Source organism: Calidris pugnax, unplaced genomic scaffold (genome assembly GCF_001431845.1).
Source record: "Calidris pugnax isolate Ruff unplaced genomic scaffold, ASM143184v1 scaffold27, whole genome shotgun sequence".
Taxonomy (NCBI): domain Eukaryota; kingdom Metazoa; phylum Chordata; class Aves; order Charadriiformes; family Scolopacidae; genus Calidris; species Calidris pugnax.
In genome coordinates this window covers 14,549,875-14,566,280 of record NW_015090893.1, presented here as the reverse complement: position 1 = coordinate 14,566,280, position 16,406 = coordinate 14,549,875, and the positions used below count along the sequence as shown (strand labels likewise).

The window sequence follows — 16,406 nt, the reverse complement described above, 5'->3', positions numbered from 1 at the left end:
TGTCACTAAGTAGTTAAGTGATTTTGTGCTTGTTTACAGTGCAGAATAACATTATATGAAGCAATATCATTAGTCACTGAGCAACTGTGGGATGCTCTAGGAACCCCTGTGTGCTTCATGGCAATGTTTCTGTAGTGGTTCCGTGCCTCCTACAGGCCATTGCTTTACAGAAGCAGTCAACAGATTCTACTTTTTTTTTTTTAATTGCAATTATTCTATGTCATCACACAGCACCTTCAGCACAGCCGAAGAACAAGCTGCCAGCCAGGGAAGAAGCAATTTTGCCTTCTGAAGCCACCACATCCGTGTCCCATCTCCAGGCCACATCCTCATCGCTTGGAAAAAGGAGATCCTGGGCAAACTTCCCGTTGCAGTTCAGGGCACAGGTTTGCAGGGAATCCCTCTTTGGCCATATTTATTCATTTAGGTCTATGATTTAAGTACATTTTTAATCAGATTTCAATAGCTGATGTTGTTTGCTGCCCTACCCTTGATACCGTTTCTGGATGAGTCACGTACCCAATTATACAGCACGGCTGCTGCAGAAGAAGAGTATCTCATTCCGGGTTATTTCAAAATGCCTGCTACCCAGCAACAAAAAGGAGAGCTGCTTTTCTGAGCTTGGCAACAGCAACCCAGGCTGGGGCACCCACCCTGAGAAACACGTGGGTGCAGGAGAGCCTGCAGGAGAACAACAGGAGGGAGCATCATCACCTCCGAGAAGTTCAGGGCATCCGCTCGCGTATTAGAGAGAGCACTTAGGAAGGAACACAGCAAGTGCCTTTCAGCTGGTAAAAGTCTCAACATCACCACGTCTTACAAACATCAGTGATGCTGCCTGGGAACTGCCCTCCTGCAAGCCAAGAGCACGAGAGTCACACAGTGAAGTGGCTACTGCAAGAGAGCAACACACGCCAAAAGATTAAAATCTAGGATGCAAAAAGAAACAAAAATAATAATAGAAAAAAATCAGGCCGCAAAACCCAGGTAGTGAGATTCCTTCCTGTATTGCAAAAGATTTTCTTGAGCTGCAGATTCATAGATTTATAGATTTATCAATTTAAACATGAACAAAAATGGGCCAACTCTGCAGGAGACCAGTCGTTTTGAAATAAAATAAGGAACGGTTGCAAAGTCCCCCAGCTGCACAGAGCAACCCACAATATGTCATTACCTGTGCATCAGGTAATTAAATTTCTGGGTCCCACGTGGTAAATTTGACATCAAACACTGTTACTAACAGATGAGGCACGAGCAGCATTTCTGGAAAACTAGAGCGCTCAGTGAGATGTATCGTAAAGACAAAATGAGTTGTGATACCTGTTAAATGTGTTGATCTCTCCAGAGGTGTAGGAGATGTGTTTCTTTATGGGTTATTAAGAAATATTGACCCCGTGGGGGTAAACTCTCCTTTTTCATGTTTTCTCATTTCCCAATCATATTGGGTTCCCTCTTCTGCCATCAATGCCCCTACCCAAGGGCTTTCCCATCCCAAGAGAAATGCTGTTCTCCTGCTCCCCAGCAGCCAAATGGCCTTAAACTTCCCTCGGAAAAGGAGCAGCACAGAGGCCAGGACAGCATCAGAGCCAGGCATCGGGGCAGCATCTCCTCCAGCATCTGGCCCTCTCAGCATCAGCACGTGTGAGAACCGCTGCCCCCCTCCAAAGGACACAAAGTGAACCCAGGGCTTATATTTGCTAGAATTAAAGAGGGGGGGAAAAAAGCCACATGGAGTCGTGAGACTGTTCCTCGCTGTCAGAAGCCAATGAAATCAAAACAGACCCAGAAGAATTTCATTAGTCCAGTTTTTATTCAAATTAAAGGATGGGGAACTACAACTTGATTTCCTTTTATAATATAAATATGCCAGTGGAGAATGTTTCTTGAGTTGTTCGTCGCACTGGACAAGACAGCTGTCAAGAGAATTACTTTGAAAAGTCCTTAGTCCTTCACACTCATGCAAAAAATCTTTAATTAAAAAAATTAGCTTAAACAGTCAACTGACTCATTACGTTATACTGTCAGCTATTGACCCAACAAAGCCTGTTTTACAAAAACAAATAATTTCACACCCAGGTAAATTATTTCACAATCATCCATTTTTCTTAAAGGGTTTTTTTATACATAAAATATACAAATTAAAATTCTCAATATTTACTTATTGTCACTGCAGAGGAAAATAATTTATAAATCCATAAACAAAGATAAGGGTAGAGGAAAAAAACAGTAAATTCACTCATTTCCAGACTATAATGTCTAACACACTCCCAAACGCTGTAGCTTTGAGCAACAAATTATGCTCGTGTGAATGTGATTTATGGGCATGATGTAAAGCCAAGGGGGCAACTGCTTTGATACTACATTTTATTCGTAACGGATCCCAAAGGTTAAAAACAAGCTGCATTTATCTGTTGAACCATCATGTTAGCTTGATGAATAGGCATGACACATCGCTGGGTATGAAGTATTTTGGTCTCCAAACACTGCAAACGAGAGAAGAGCATTAAGCTTTCATGGTGGTGTCATGCAAATGCTGCCAAGTGTATTTATGGTAATTACAGTGCTGTACACATCTGTACAAAAAAAGTATTTGGATAAACTGAATGAACTGAAAATGGGTTTTAATCACCCCCAATTTATCTATTAGGCACAAATGGAAAAGATGGACTTGATTCAAACTTGTTTAAACAACAGATTGCTCGAGGCAAATCGATCCTGCTTTTCACACGCTCCCCTGCTCTGCAAACCCAGTGTGTGCCCCCCCGGGGGCTGGGGTCCGTGTCCCCGGGGATGCTCTCCCCACAAGAGACAAGTCACCTTTGGCAAACCCACGGCCAGAATCCCATTGGGGGTCACTATGTGGGGACCCCCAAAAAGAGCCCACAACAGCGGAGAGCTGAGGAAAGCCTTCATGTTCACACAAGACCCTTGTGAGGAAGAAGCCTGAGTTTGGTTTGTAAAGCTTTTACAAAACCTCCTGCAATTATTATTTTGTATTATTTGGCAGCCAGGGGTGGGGCAGGGGGGGGTTGCACACGAGCTGTTGTGTGCGTGGCATCCTCCAGCTTCAAGGAGGAGCTGAGAAACTAAACCATTGAGAGATGCCTTGTCCACCAAGCACATCGGGAAGCAAACACATGGCACAAGAAAATTAAATCAGAGGATTGAAATTGTTGTAAAATAACTAATAATCTAAGAGCGTCCTGGTGACTGAGGTAATGGATTTTCATTTATCTCATAATGTTGAGCCCAGTGCTGTCCTTCTAATGTTAGAATCAACATAAGAGCTATCCCAGACCTTATTTACATTTAATTTGTTGTGCAGAAACCATACAGATTCACACCTACGTCATGGCCAGCAAGAACTGCACTGGAGTCTAAGAATTAGATCCAGAATTTAACAGAAGTGTCATTGATGACCATAAAAAGCAATCCAAAAAATTATTTAAAATTGTCTTATAAAAATATTTACAGTAAAATTTGTTAGCACTAACACTACGGTTTCAGTCCTAGAAAAAGGCAATCTTTAAAGGATCTGGCTCAGGTGCTCAGAATTAACAATACAAACATGAAACCACACACCAAAGACGGACGAATTCAAAAAGCATTTCCAGGTGGGGAGTTGGGGGGGGGGGATACAGCTGGTTCATCACGTGTTACGGTTGTTGATATTGCATAGCTGGAAAACGAGGTCACTTGACTTGCATAACACTGCAACGTCTGAGAAGGAAAGAAAGAAACGTGTCCTTTGCCATCGAGAAGAACTGGCCACAACCAGGAACAGCATCGCTCGTCCCTGGCAAGGGCTGCGAGTCCCAGCCCTGTCCAGCAAGCCCCAGGTCAGCAGCGGGCAGAAATGCCATTTTACAATAGCAGAAAAACATCAAAAACTGTTTTCTTTTATAAAGCAAGGAAGGTTTACAAAGAGACACATAGCAGGGGGAAAATTATCCAACTTCCAGGCATGTTCACCTTTCACGACACCTGACAAACACGGCAAATTTCCAACTTACATCTCCCTACCACTAACTACAAGATTTTTATCTCTGGGCCACATAAACTCTTAGTCTCTGGGTAAGGCTTGTCTTTGCCCCAGTGATGCTATGAGTGTGAGAAGGTTTCTGGTACCTGCTTCCAACTATTGAGCTGTAATTGGGCTACAGAGCAGCTATTTAGCTTTACATTCCCTATGTCTACACCAACCTAATGAGGGCCATGAAGTGCCCAAATGCTTGTCCACCCTTGTCCAGTCACCTCAGTCTAACAAGAGATGGCAACTCTGACCAAAACACTTCCCCTTTATCCTCTATTTCCACAGGCTACGTGAAAGGGAAAGACCTTTTTGGGGCAGGGAACTTGAGTCAGTCCAACCCAAGGCATCATCTTCCTTGTGTCACTGTAAAGACACATCTCAGGACTGATGTGAAGGCAGCTGCACTCAGGGACACGTTCCTACCAGCCTCAACAGCTTTTACAGTAAGCAACATCTCAAAGAAGAGCAGCATGTTGCACTACAATATTGGCATGTTTCACTGGACATCGTAGAACCCAAAGCAAAAGGTTTAAAGGATATTATAGAAAAGACTGAATTTTGATTATTATCATTATTTTCAAGACCTCCAAGCTGACACACAATGGAAGGGTAGACATCAAGAATAATACTGCCATTTCTTTGGGCAGTTTGCAAAAAAAAGAGCATCCAAAGAGGAGTGGGTGCTACCTAACATTCCCCATGAAGGGCAGCCCCCTTGGTGGGAGGTGACACAGCAAAGGTAGGTGCTGTTTCCCCTATAGGGAACAGGCACCCATATTACAAGGACTGTGTCAACTCCACCACAAAAAATCTACTTATTTAAAGAAGTAACTCACTCTACAAAAGCTCCACAAGGTGATGTAGCCTTAGAACCCTCCAAAATAAATTTTTAAATATTTTTCTTTTTTACTGTAGAAGGTGACATGGAGTGTTTTTGATAGGAGATCTACGGAGAAAGGAACCAGGAGAACAGCAGTGCTGGAGCTCAACACTAACATGAGCAGATTTGGTCCTGCAGGCCAGCTGCCCGCTACAGAAAAGTCTCAGCTGATCTGAAACAAAAACCAAACAATAACTAAGAAAAAAAAAAGAAAAAGAAAAAAAAGGATAATGTAGCCTTAGAACCCTCCGAAATAAATTTTTAAATATTTTTCTTTTTTACTGTAGAAGGTGACATGGAGTGTTTTTGATAGGAGATCTACGGAGAAAGAAACCAGGAGAACAGCAGTGCTGGAGCTCAACACTAACATGAGCAGATTTGGTCCTGCAGGCCAGCTGCCCGCTATTGAAAAGTCTCAGCTGATCTGAAACAAAAAACAAACAACAACTAAGAAAAAAAAAAAAGAAAAAAAGGGATGGAAAATATTTTTCTTCACTAGTTCTCTTGAGCTGGGGAGTCCTTGGGAGCCCACCCCTGGATGCAGAAGCGTGCCAGAGCTCATGAGGAGACATAAAAAGGTATTTTAAAGTCAAACAGAAAGCTTTAAGAATTTGGGATGTAAGCAAGACAGCTACGGTGCAGCTGGATCCAGATTTGCCTGTTTTGAATAATAATTCTTCATACTAATAGAGGAATGCCTTCAGTACGGGCAAGATTAAAATAGCAATTACAGTGACAGTGATTAGTTAATCTCCATCCTTGGGAAGCATTAAAACACTGCAGGTATTTCATCTTGCTCATTAATCACTGCAAGGGTGACGGAGGGCTCTCACCGTGTGTAATGTCTCTACTTTAATGGCACCATAAGGTATTTTTTTTAACACCTAAATGCTCTATTATGAAATGGCATTGAGATGCTGGACAGGGCTGGAACCGGAGCTTTCAGCACAGCTGAAACATGGGTTGGGAATATTTTCTATTCAAAGCGACTTTTGTTTCACAGGAGCAACAAACCCCACGGGAGCAGCACACGTTTTGTGGGGTTGCAAAGTTTTCAGCCCCAGGGAAGGCACTGCCCAGCAGGTCCCACCAGGTACAGCACACAGCATTCATGGCAAGTAGAAAAACCACAGGGTATTTATTTCCACCATACGACAAGCATTTCAGGGACACATACAGTAGTCCAGTGGCATATACAAACGTATGACTGAGACAGTGTCACACTCAAGCCAGAGCACCCTGGGCCAGTCCGTTTCTGCTGACTGCTTTTCTCAGTTGGTACTCAGAAGTTTCCACTGCCAGTAGTTAAAGTCCACCCTCCAGGCACAGTGAGTTCAACTGACAACGTGCACGGAGCATCAGTAGTGAAGAAATCCAGAAGTGTTCATTTTTTTTTTTACTCACGTGCCCAAATGTAGCAGTTTTGTTTCACACAAGAAATTCGGTGCCTGCAGTTCAAGCACAGTGTTTATCTCAGGACACTAGCCATTGAGAAGAACAGTTGATTGCACCACAAATAACAAGCAACACCTCATTGTCTAGCATGGAACGTGTTCCCCAAAGGGATTTTTGCTTTGCTGGGTGATCCACCGCAGAGCAGATGATGTTTTTAACGTATCACTTGTCATGCTGAGACGTTAACAGCAATGAGATGGGTCAAGTCAGAAGTCAGTCATCTTCCCAACACCACCCGGCTGGATCCACTTCACTTCTGCTCCTCGCGCTGGCTTGATCATGTGTCACAACGGTTTGTGAATCACAGCCACCCCTGTTATAAGAACAGACAGACACAGTTATTGTAGGAGCAGCTCCTGGGCTGCAATGTCACTCAGATCCATCCTGCAAAGCCAAAGACTTTTGACCAGGCAGGCAGAGGGAGAGGTGTCTATTATTTTTATGAAAGTTTCCTCTACTGAAAGCAAACATAAAACAAAAAAACCATAAGATTAAAGCTTCAGGAGGCACAGCCCTCACGTTTATGAATGACCCCAGCTGTTGCCAGCTCTCCCACTGACTATTTACCTGCGTAACTTCTCCCCGTGCTCATGCTGGTTGGTAATAACGTCCACTTGTCTGTGATGGGGTTGTAGTATTCCACCGAGGCCAAGTTGCAGGAACCATCATCTCCTCCCACCACGTAGAGGAGACCATTCACCGCACACACACCTCAAAGCAGAGCGCAGATGGTTAGACACAGGCTCACTCATCCCCCATGACAGCTTCTGATTCATTCCCAAGCAGACACCTCACCTTCCATTTTTATCACGTTCTTACGATACCGATTGATAACATCACTAGCACTTCAGTCACATGGAAAACCACACAGACAACTGCAACCAAACCCCACAGAAGGGCTTGTTGTGGTTACCTGCATTTCTTCTACACATATTCATGTCTGCTACTTGCTTCCAGGTGTTTGTTCCTGGATCGTAGACTTCCACGCTCTTCCTTACTAAGGGACCGTCGTGCCCCCCGGTAGCGTACAGCAGCCCACTGAGAACACCAACACCTGCCAAACAAAGCCCAGCGTTAGCCAAACACACAGGGGAAAGGGTTGCATGTCCCCAGATCTTGTACTGGGTATTGTCTTGGTGTCTCCAAAGCATTTCCGAAACATGGGCCACATGTGCCTCAAGATCACCTGGGTCAACTCTCCACCAGCTCTGGGTGGTCCTGCTTTAGCAGGGGAGTTGGACTAGATGATCTCTATGGTCCCTTCCAACTCTAAAAATTCAGTGAAATTCAGTGAAATCTACACAGACTCACTGCCTGGATTGGGGTCACCCCAGGACCTGGGGACACCCGCCCTCAGCTCCACTAGATGTCAGCCTCGGAGCGGCGATGCCGGCAGCTCGGAGCCCGGCTTCACTTATGGAGCTGAACCACAGACTGTGCTGCAGCACCACCAGTGGCACCGGGCTGTCCCCTCCACGCTGCCTGCTGGAGGGGCACCTGGGTGACAACCAGACCTTGAGGAGCTCAGCTTTTGGGATGGGAACAGAAAATTGCCGAGCTATTTGGCAGGGAAGTAAGAGCATTCCCAACACTGGACTTGCTGTGTGGAGATGGACTTGCAAAGCTGTGCTCAGAACAGAGCCTTTCAAACACAGAAAAACATCACTAAAACCCATCTCACTACAAGCCCAAACTGTCTTCTTGTGTTTCAACACGCTGTTAACACAAGACACTCATTCTCTCCTCCTATAAGGTTGCATTGGGCCAGGATTAAGCACCGCTGTTAACACAAGACACTCATTCTCTCCTCCTATAAAGTTGCATTGTGCTAGGATTAAGCACCAAACTGGAGGGGCACCTGGGTGACAACCAGACCTTGAGGAGCTCAGCTTTTGGGATGGGAACAGAAAATTGCCGAGCTACTTGGCAGGGAAGTAAGAGCATTCCCAACACTGGACTTGCTGTGTGGAGATGGACTTGCAAAGCTGTGCTCAGAACAGAGCCTTTCAAACACAGAAAAACATCACTAAAACCCATCTCACTACAAGCCCAAACTGTTTTCTTGTGTTTCAACACGCTGTTAACACAAGACACTCATTCTCTCCTCCTATAAGGTTGCATTGGGCCAGGATTAAGCACCAAATACTAAAAACCTCTTCACCTGAATTCCAACCAACAATGTGTGACCATATTTGCCTCACCTGGAGTTATGGAAAAGGTGTTAGAGTGAGGAAAGAAAGATGGTGTGTAGAGAGCAGCCTCTCCACTACCCAGCTCAGAAGGAAAGTCCCACCTCAGCTTAACCTGCAGGGTTCTTGCAGCCCCTACACAAAGGGCAGCCCCTACACAAAGGGCAGCCCCTACACAAAGGGCAGCCCCCAGGCTCGGCCACCTCTGGGCAATGGCCACTGTGGCTGTTGTAGGATGAGAACTGCACAATGTGCCACCAGGGAGGACCCCCTGCACACACTGAGCAATAGGACCATACAAACACACTCCCTTTCATCTGAGGATGATTTTAAGTGCAATGGATAAGAGCTTTTAACCCTTTCAGAGAGGACAGGTTCTTGCAGCCCCTACACAAAGGGCAGCCTCTGAGCTTGGCCACCTCTGGGCAACGGCCACTGTTGTAGGATGAGAACTGCACAACGTGCCACCAGGGAGGACCCGCTGCACACACTGAGCAATAGGACCAACACAAACACACTCCCTTTCATCTGAAGATGATTTTAAGTGCAATGGATAAGAGCTTTTAACCCTTTCAGAGAGGACAAGTCCCTACCTGGCCTAACATCAGTAAATCAGAAACCACCAAGAATATAGTCCTACAATATAATCCTTTTTTAACATGTCCTTGCCTCTAATCCTCCAAATCACCAATTCTTGCCAGCAAAAGGGACACTAAAAACTAGCTTAGCAGGGGTAATCTGAGATGGATTTTGTTACCTTGAACTGGTCTGCACATCACCCAGTGCAGATGTGCTTTGTGCTGCAAAGCACCCACCGGGTGGATGCCTGCAGAGAAGATCCACAAGGACAATCCATCTGACAACCCCCAAATGAGAGGAGAGAAGGAGGTGCACCTTGGTGTCCCAGTCCCCGGCTGAGCCTGCAGCTGGCAATTTGGAAAGATAACTCTTTGCTTACAGGCGAGACGCATCTGTTAGCGGGGCAACTTAGAAACCCTGAACATTATTTACGTCCTTGCCTCTAATCCTCCAAATCACCAATTCTTGCCAGCAAAAGGGACACTAAAAACTAGCTTAGCAGGGGTAATCTGAGATGGATTTTGTTACCTTGAACTGGTCTGCACATCACCCAGTGCAGATGTGCTTTGTGCTGCAAAGCACCCACCGGGTGGATGCCTGCAGAGAAGATCCACAAGGACAATCCATCTGACAACCCCCAAATGAGAGGAGAGAAGGAGGTGCACCTTGGTGTCCCAGTCCCCGGCTGAGCCTGCAGCTGGCAATTTGGAAAGATAACTCTTTGCTTACAGGCGAGACACATCTGTTAGCGGGGCAACTTAGAAACACTGAACGTTATTCCATTAATCCAGAAATTACTTTCAATTTGGCAGATTTTAACGAAGTCAGGGGAGCTGCTGAGAGCTTCCAAGCAATTATGGATTTTCCCCTCATGGGAAGGAGGGGGAAATAACAGGTTGCACTCGCCAGCCCAGCAATGCCAAAAAACACTTCTCCTTCCTTTCCATGAGCATAGGAGAACCCAGCGATCACCCGCTCTGGAGAAGACATCTGGGTGTCCTTGCCTCTAATCCTCCAAATCACCAATTCTTGCCAGCAAAAGGGACACTAAAAACTAGCTTAGCAGGGGTAATCCGAGATGGATTTTGTTACCTTGAACTGGTCTGCACACCACCCAGTGCAGATGTGCTTTGTGCTGCAAAGCACCCACCGGGTGGATGCCTGCAGAGAAGATCCACAAGGACAATCCATCTGACAACCCCCAAATGAGAGGAGAGAAGGAGGTGCACCTTGGTGTCCCAGTCCCCGGCTGAGCCTGCAGCTGGCAATTTGGAAAGATAACTCTTTGCTTACAGGCGAGACGCATCTGTTAGCGGGGCAACTTAGAAACCCTGAACATTATTTCATTAATCCAGAAATTACTTTCAATTTGGCAGATTTTAACGAAGTCAGGGGAGCTGCTGAGAGCTTCCAAGCAATTATGGATTTTCCCCTCATGGGAAGGAGGGGGAAATAACAGGTTGCACTCGCCAGCCCAGCAATGCCAAAAAACACTTCTCCTTCCTTTCCATGAGCATAGGAGAACCCAGCGATCACCCGCTCTGGAGAAGACATCTGGGAGGCAGTACCTGCACCGCTGCGTCGCGTGCTCATGTCGGCTACGTAGGTCCATTCGTTCGTGGCTGGGTTATACTGCTCCACGGTACTAAGGCACTGACGGGACGCTCCATCGTAACCCCCCACGGCATAGAGCTTACCTGGAAGAGACAGAAGGCATCAGCGTTACCATCATTGCCTGAGCGCCCCAGCTGAGGACAGTTCCTGGCTGAGGGAAGCCCGGGGAGACGTGCCTAAACCTGCTGGGACGTCTGGGGAAAATCCTAGCCAACTGCAGACTGGCAGACAGGCAGGACTTTTTTTAAAGCCGTTAAAGCTGTCAACTAAGACAAGGAAACGACACGACACAATGGCTTAATTAGAAGCCAAAAGCCCAGAGGGTTTTCCAAATGACTTGTTGGCCCAGGAGAAGAAGTAACATCAAAGCATGTTCCGCTGACGGAGTGTTTCCTCCTGTTCAGGTGCCACAAGGCAAGGTGTGCTGTTAAAGGTGGATACTGTACATTAATTACAATCTCACATGAGCAATAAATACGCAAATGCCTCTTACATTAATATAATACCTGCATGGAAACCTAGACCTGCTTTTGAAGAACCTGGGACAAATCAAAACCAACCAACGCTGCTAGCACAGCTGAGGCCAGCCTGCTCACTTCTGCCAAGTGACTCCAACAGAGAAGACACCATGGGAGACCCTCACAGCATGGTATATCTGTCCCCCCCACCTTGCCTCAATGAAAGCTGAATAATATACACCTACCGAGACAGGAAAAACACAATCAGATGTCACAGGACTACACCACGCATGAAACAAGGCTGATGCTCCACCACGTCCTCTCTTCACAGGTCTGACTGATACTCTCTCCTCATCTCCCTGTATCATCTATCAGCTTGTGTAGCATTTAAGCCATTTAGGTTGGAAAAGACCTTTAAGATCATCAAGTCTAACCGTTAATGTTGTACTGCCAAGTCCATCACTAAACCATGTCCCTCAGCACCATGTCTACCTATCTTTTAAATATCTCCGGGGATGGTGACTCAACCATTTCCCTGGGCAACCTCTTCCAATGCTTGACAACCCTTTTGGTGAAGAAATTTTTCCTAATATCCAACCTAAACCTTCCCTTACTGAGGGTGCACTCAATCCCCTCATCCAGGTCATTGATAAAGACACCAAACAGAACAGGCCCCAGTACTGAGCTCTGGGGAACACCACTTGTGACTGGTCACCAACTGGATTTAACTCCATTCACCACCACTCTTTGGCCTGGCCATCCAGCCAGATTTTACCCAGTGAAGCACATGTGACTGGTCACCAACTGGATTTAACTCCAATCACCACCACGCTTTGGGCCTGGCTATCCAGCCAGCTTTTACCCAGTGAAGCTATGCCTGAAGCAACTGTCCATGAGCAGCCAAGTTTCTCCAGAAGAATGCTGTGGGAAATGTGTCAAAAGCTTTACTAAAGTCTAGGTAGACAACATCCACAGCCTCTCCCTCATCCACTAAGCTGGCCACCTTGTCATAGAAGGAGATCACATCTCCTTGATGCTTGCAAGGCCATAGAAGGAGATCACGTTAGTCAAGCAGGAACTTGGGCTCCCACCAGCAGTTATTCTACAGTCTTATGCTTCTGCATCCTCCCATTTCCTTGATGCTTGCAAGGTTCCAAGAACAGGCCAGATCTTTTCTTTCTCCATCAGCTCCACTGATGGCTTCCCCAGGCTGTGATCATTAGGAGAGGTCTGCAAGGATCAGGTTTATGACTGTGCTCCTTCCGCATCTTCCTATAAACGTTTCAAACTCTCATTTGTGCTGTTGCTTCAACCCACCCAGTGTTAGTCAACGAATCAAGGCAAGAGTGCCAGACCAAGCAAAACAAAATAAAGTACCCTGGCTGGCATCAATTATTAGATATTTTCAGTACCCACAGACATCAGATCAATCTTCATCACATTCAGATGAACACTGTGGAACAACTACAGGCTGCAGCTTGTTTCCTACACCAATACAATCAGCTTTTCTACCCCATCACACACCCTTTCTTTATTTTATTTTTTTTAATCCAACATGCGCAACACTTATATATGCTGTCAAATAAAGCGAAGAAAAAGGATTTCATGTCTCCAGCAGAAAACCTGTCCATAGAAATGTGTCTCTCAGGGATGTACCTGATATTTGCCCCACATTCAAACGACTGACCCGCTTTAGTAAACCCCACTGACTACCAGAGCCCTGCACCTCACAAGCACGGGCCAGTTTTGAAGGAGATGCTTCTAAAATCTGTAGATTTAGCACAACCACAGCTATTTATCCTGACTTCATCTTCCTTCCTTTCCTCACGCACATTTTGTGCACATAAACACATTTCATAGACTTCCTACTCACACAGGTCAAACTGAACCACTTCAAAGCACGGTTTAAAACAAAGCTCGTGCCAGCAGCCGCTCCGCACTGTACTCATTGGAAACTGCCACACCACGCTAAAGGGGAGGTCAAATAAAACCTGTCACTTCCTTCAGAACTGATTTTGCTACAGGAAGAAAAGGTTCCCAAGTTAAATCTCTCTTTCTCCTGGATCCCAACCAAGCTGCTCAGTTCCAGCTCGCTGGAGTTTGGTGCTGACACGTAGCTGCCAACAGCCGCCGCGGTCCCTCCGAGCATCCTCCTCTCCACCCACCTCTCTCCCGAGCTGCCGCAGCACCGGCGTTTTGCTGTCGTCTCTCCCTGCTCATTTACCAACCAGAGCACGTCGTGCCGTGCGTGCCTGATGTCAATAAACACAGGGTTTAGCATTCCTGCCAAACTGCCAGCTTGGGGCTGTGGGACGAACTACACTCCTGTTTCTCTTGCTGAGCAGATTTTCTGATGGGTACTCCATCCACGCAGCGTCTGCCGACAGCAACGGCACACGCTGCTCAATCCCACTTGCTTTCACCAGCCAGAAGCAGCCCGGGAGGAATAAGGATTCAAAGAAACCTGCGTGCACCTAATGGCGTTCACAGGAGGCATGGGCTGGTCTGATATGGGTCTGAGGCTCTTGGAAAGCTACACATGAGTTTTCACTAAGATAAAGAGGAGAATGGAAAAAGCTGCAGTGATTATGTCACATAAAATAAATCTTTACCAACTAAAGATAGTCTAGAGAACAGTTCCTGCAGTTCCTCCTATTGCACTTAATCGTTCAGGCTTCTGTTGGACACAGTTAACATTTGCTGGATGGAAATGGCTGCTGATTTTCTTACCCTCCACAACTCCAACTCCAACACTGCTTCTTCTTGTGTTCATGGGAGCCACAAAAAACCACTCATTGGTTTTATAGCTATAGGCCTCAACTGATGCCAGACCTAGTTAAAAAGGGGATACACAGGTTTTCTAATTAAAAAAAAAGAGAAGAAAAAAAGATTGGTGTTGCACTTTCATTTGCCTTCCACCTCCTCCCAAATCCATAATTCCCCCCACTCTTCCTGCAACCCCATTTTCTAGTCCCTTGCCTTTCAGCCCAGGGCCAGTGTCTCAATGCCACTTTGTCAGCAGCTGGAAAAATTGTTACCCAAGGCCTCTGCCCTGAGACTGCTGCCCCTCCGATGTGCTGGGGACACCAAGGAGGAGCAGAGCCCAGATTCCAAGCCCCAAAGTCTCACGTCCTTTCAAGCATTACAAAACATCCATGCAAAGGCTTAAAAATTCCCCCAGATCCCATTGCATTGTACTCATCACCAGCCCAAATAGTGAGTTTTAGGGCTTAACCAAGTGGTAAAGCTGTACAGCAGAGGCAGAGGTGTGAATTTAAACATAAATTCAAGACACACGTACCCCATAACATGCCGTGCTGGCATTTTATTCATGTTGCTATGCAAAATTTAACTAAAACCAGGAAAAAAAAAAAAACCTGTTCGGTCCAGAATAAACATAGTCATACAGAGAACAAAACTGAAAGAAACTAGGGTGAGATACTCTGCAATTACTGATGGTTCAGAACGTGCATGTGGTTAGTTATAACACACAGTAACCCCAATCTCTGGCTCCTTCTCTACAAAATCATAGAGGAAGGGCACAGAAACCTCAGCTAAAGCTCTGCAAACACATTTTTCAGGTCAGACACTGCCTGGGTTTTTGCTCAGTCACCTACCAGTGCTGCCATCAAAGCCGCCCACTGCATACAGGAGGTCATTGAGCACAGCTGCTCCTAAAGTGCTTCTTCTTTCCTGCATGCTGGCTATGGATGTCCACTGGTCCTTCACACCATCGTACACGTCGACCGTCCGTACCCTTAAAGAGCCGTTAAAGCCCCCGACAGCATAAACGTTGCCAGCCATAAATACCACACCTGGTAAAAGAAGAGAGAGAAAGATTTTTATGGAGGTTTTACCAAGAGTTGGGGAAGCGAGTACCATCAGACATCTGCTGGGGTGCGTAAGACAGCAGGGAAGAGCAGAACGTGGGCAAGTCTTTGGCATTTTCTGCAGGTTAAGAGCATTGGAGCCAAGTATGATAAAACATACGTGTCATATGGAAGGTGAAATGCACATAAATACACAGTAACATAAGGCACAGATGGATTTCACACCTGAATGAGTAATTTTCTGAGCCAGAGAGGACACCAAATGGTGATCCACATTCACAGCCCTCTCAGATGTCTTCAAGAGGAACAGTCCCAATGTACAGATCTGTTCTCCATCACCTACCTTCTCAGCACCAAGAGGGCCTGACTCAGCTCTTTTGATTTTCAATAGGACCAGCACAGAAAACTGGATCCCTGTGGGCTGCCAGGCCAGCAGGATGGGAGGAGGAGGGGAAACGTTGATGGAGTAGTAGCCAGGAGACAGAGGTGATGAAGGGGAGACAGTGACTATGGAGGGCAGACAGGCAGGAGCAACACCTCCGGAGAGCAGGGCATCCACCTGATTGAGAATGATACACGTGTGCAGGGAAAGAGGAGGCAGGAATGGCAAAAAGAAAGAGCTGCTTGAGGCCAGGGACACAGAGGAAGGCTGAAGGGACAACTGAGGACATCCATCCAGCTCTGAAAAGCTGCACTGGAAAACCAAAAAAAGGTTACAGCATTACAAATTGTTCCTGTTACCTGCTCTGCATCTCCGGGAGGGAAGCTCCGCAACCTGATCCCATCGCTCCTCCTCAAAATCATAGCACTCCACACTGCGAATGGCTTTTGGTGCTTGTCCACCCACCACGATCATCACCTGGAGAGGGAAGAGGAGAACTAGAAAACCTCAGACACCAGTCCAGGCAGCTGCTCTAGGCAAAGAGATCATCACCACAACCTGGTCAAGAGCAGTTAACCAAAACATTCTGCAGGCCTACTAAAAGCCTCTGCAGCAGGGGAAAAAGTTATCTCCAGTTTAATGTACACTAAATATTTCAGCCTCCATGAACTCTTCCTCACCATTTCCGAGGTGGGCAGCCTGCCCTAGCTCCCCTTGGAACCACTTTGCACCAGGGCACACACAGGACTCACTGTGAAGTATTTTTAAGTGAAGAAGATCCCAGTGTAATTTCCAGAGCCAGCCCACTGTTTAGTCATTATCTCCATGGTGGTGCTAAAAATAATCGATGCCACTTAGCAAATAAAACCTGACAGCTGTATTGCCACCTGCGGGGAAGACGGCACTCGGGGAAATCAACAGGACTATTAAGACCCAGGGTGCTGGGCTGGTGAAGGAAGTGATTTGTCAGCTTCATTAAGGCTTTT

At 46.3% G+C, this 16,406-nt stretch overlaps 1 protein-coding gene across 2 annotated transcripts in view; it reads right to left on the bottom strand.

Annotated features, from left to right (window-relative positions):
• Nucleotides 1-6,025: 6,025 nt before the first annotated feature.
• Nucleotides 6,026-16,406, bottom strand: part of KLHL3 (kelch like family member 3) — a 50,844-nt gene continuing 40,463 nt past the window's right edge. For both annotated transcript variants that reach the window (XM_014948177.1, XM_014948176.1), the window contains exons 9-15: nucleotides 15,780-15,897; nucleotides 14,826-15,023; nucleotides 13,939-14,040; nucleotides 10,705-10,833; nucleotides 7,282-7,422; nucleotides 6,936-7,079; nucleotides 6,026-6,681 (exon numbers count right to left, since the gene is read on the bottom strand). In XM_014948177.1, the coding sequence (XP_014803663.1) occupies nucleotides 6,653-6,681; nucleotides 6,936-7,079; nucleotides 7,282-7,422; nucleotides 10,705-10,833; nucleotides 13,939-14,040; nucleotides 14,826-15,023; nucleotides 15,780-15,897 (861 nt within the window). In that variant the 3' untranslated portion in view covers nucleotides 6,026-6,652. The remainder of the gene's footprint in view (nucleotides 6,682-6,935; nucleotides 7,080-7,281; nucleotides 7,423-10,704; nucleotides 10,834-13,938; nucleotides 14,041-14,825; nucleotides 15,024-15,779; nucleotides 15,898-16,406) is intronic.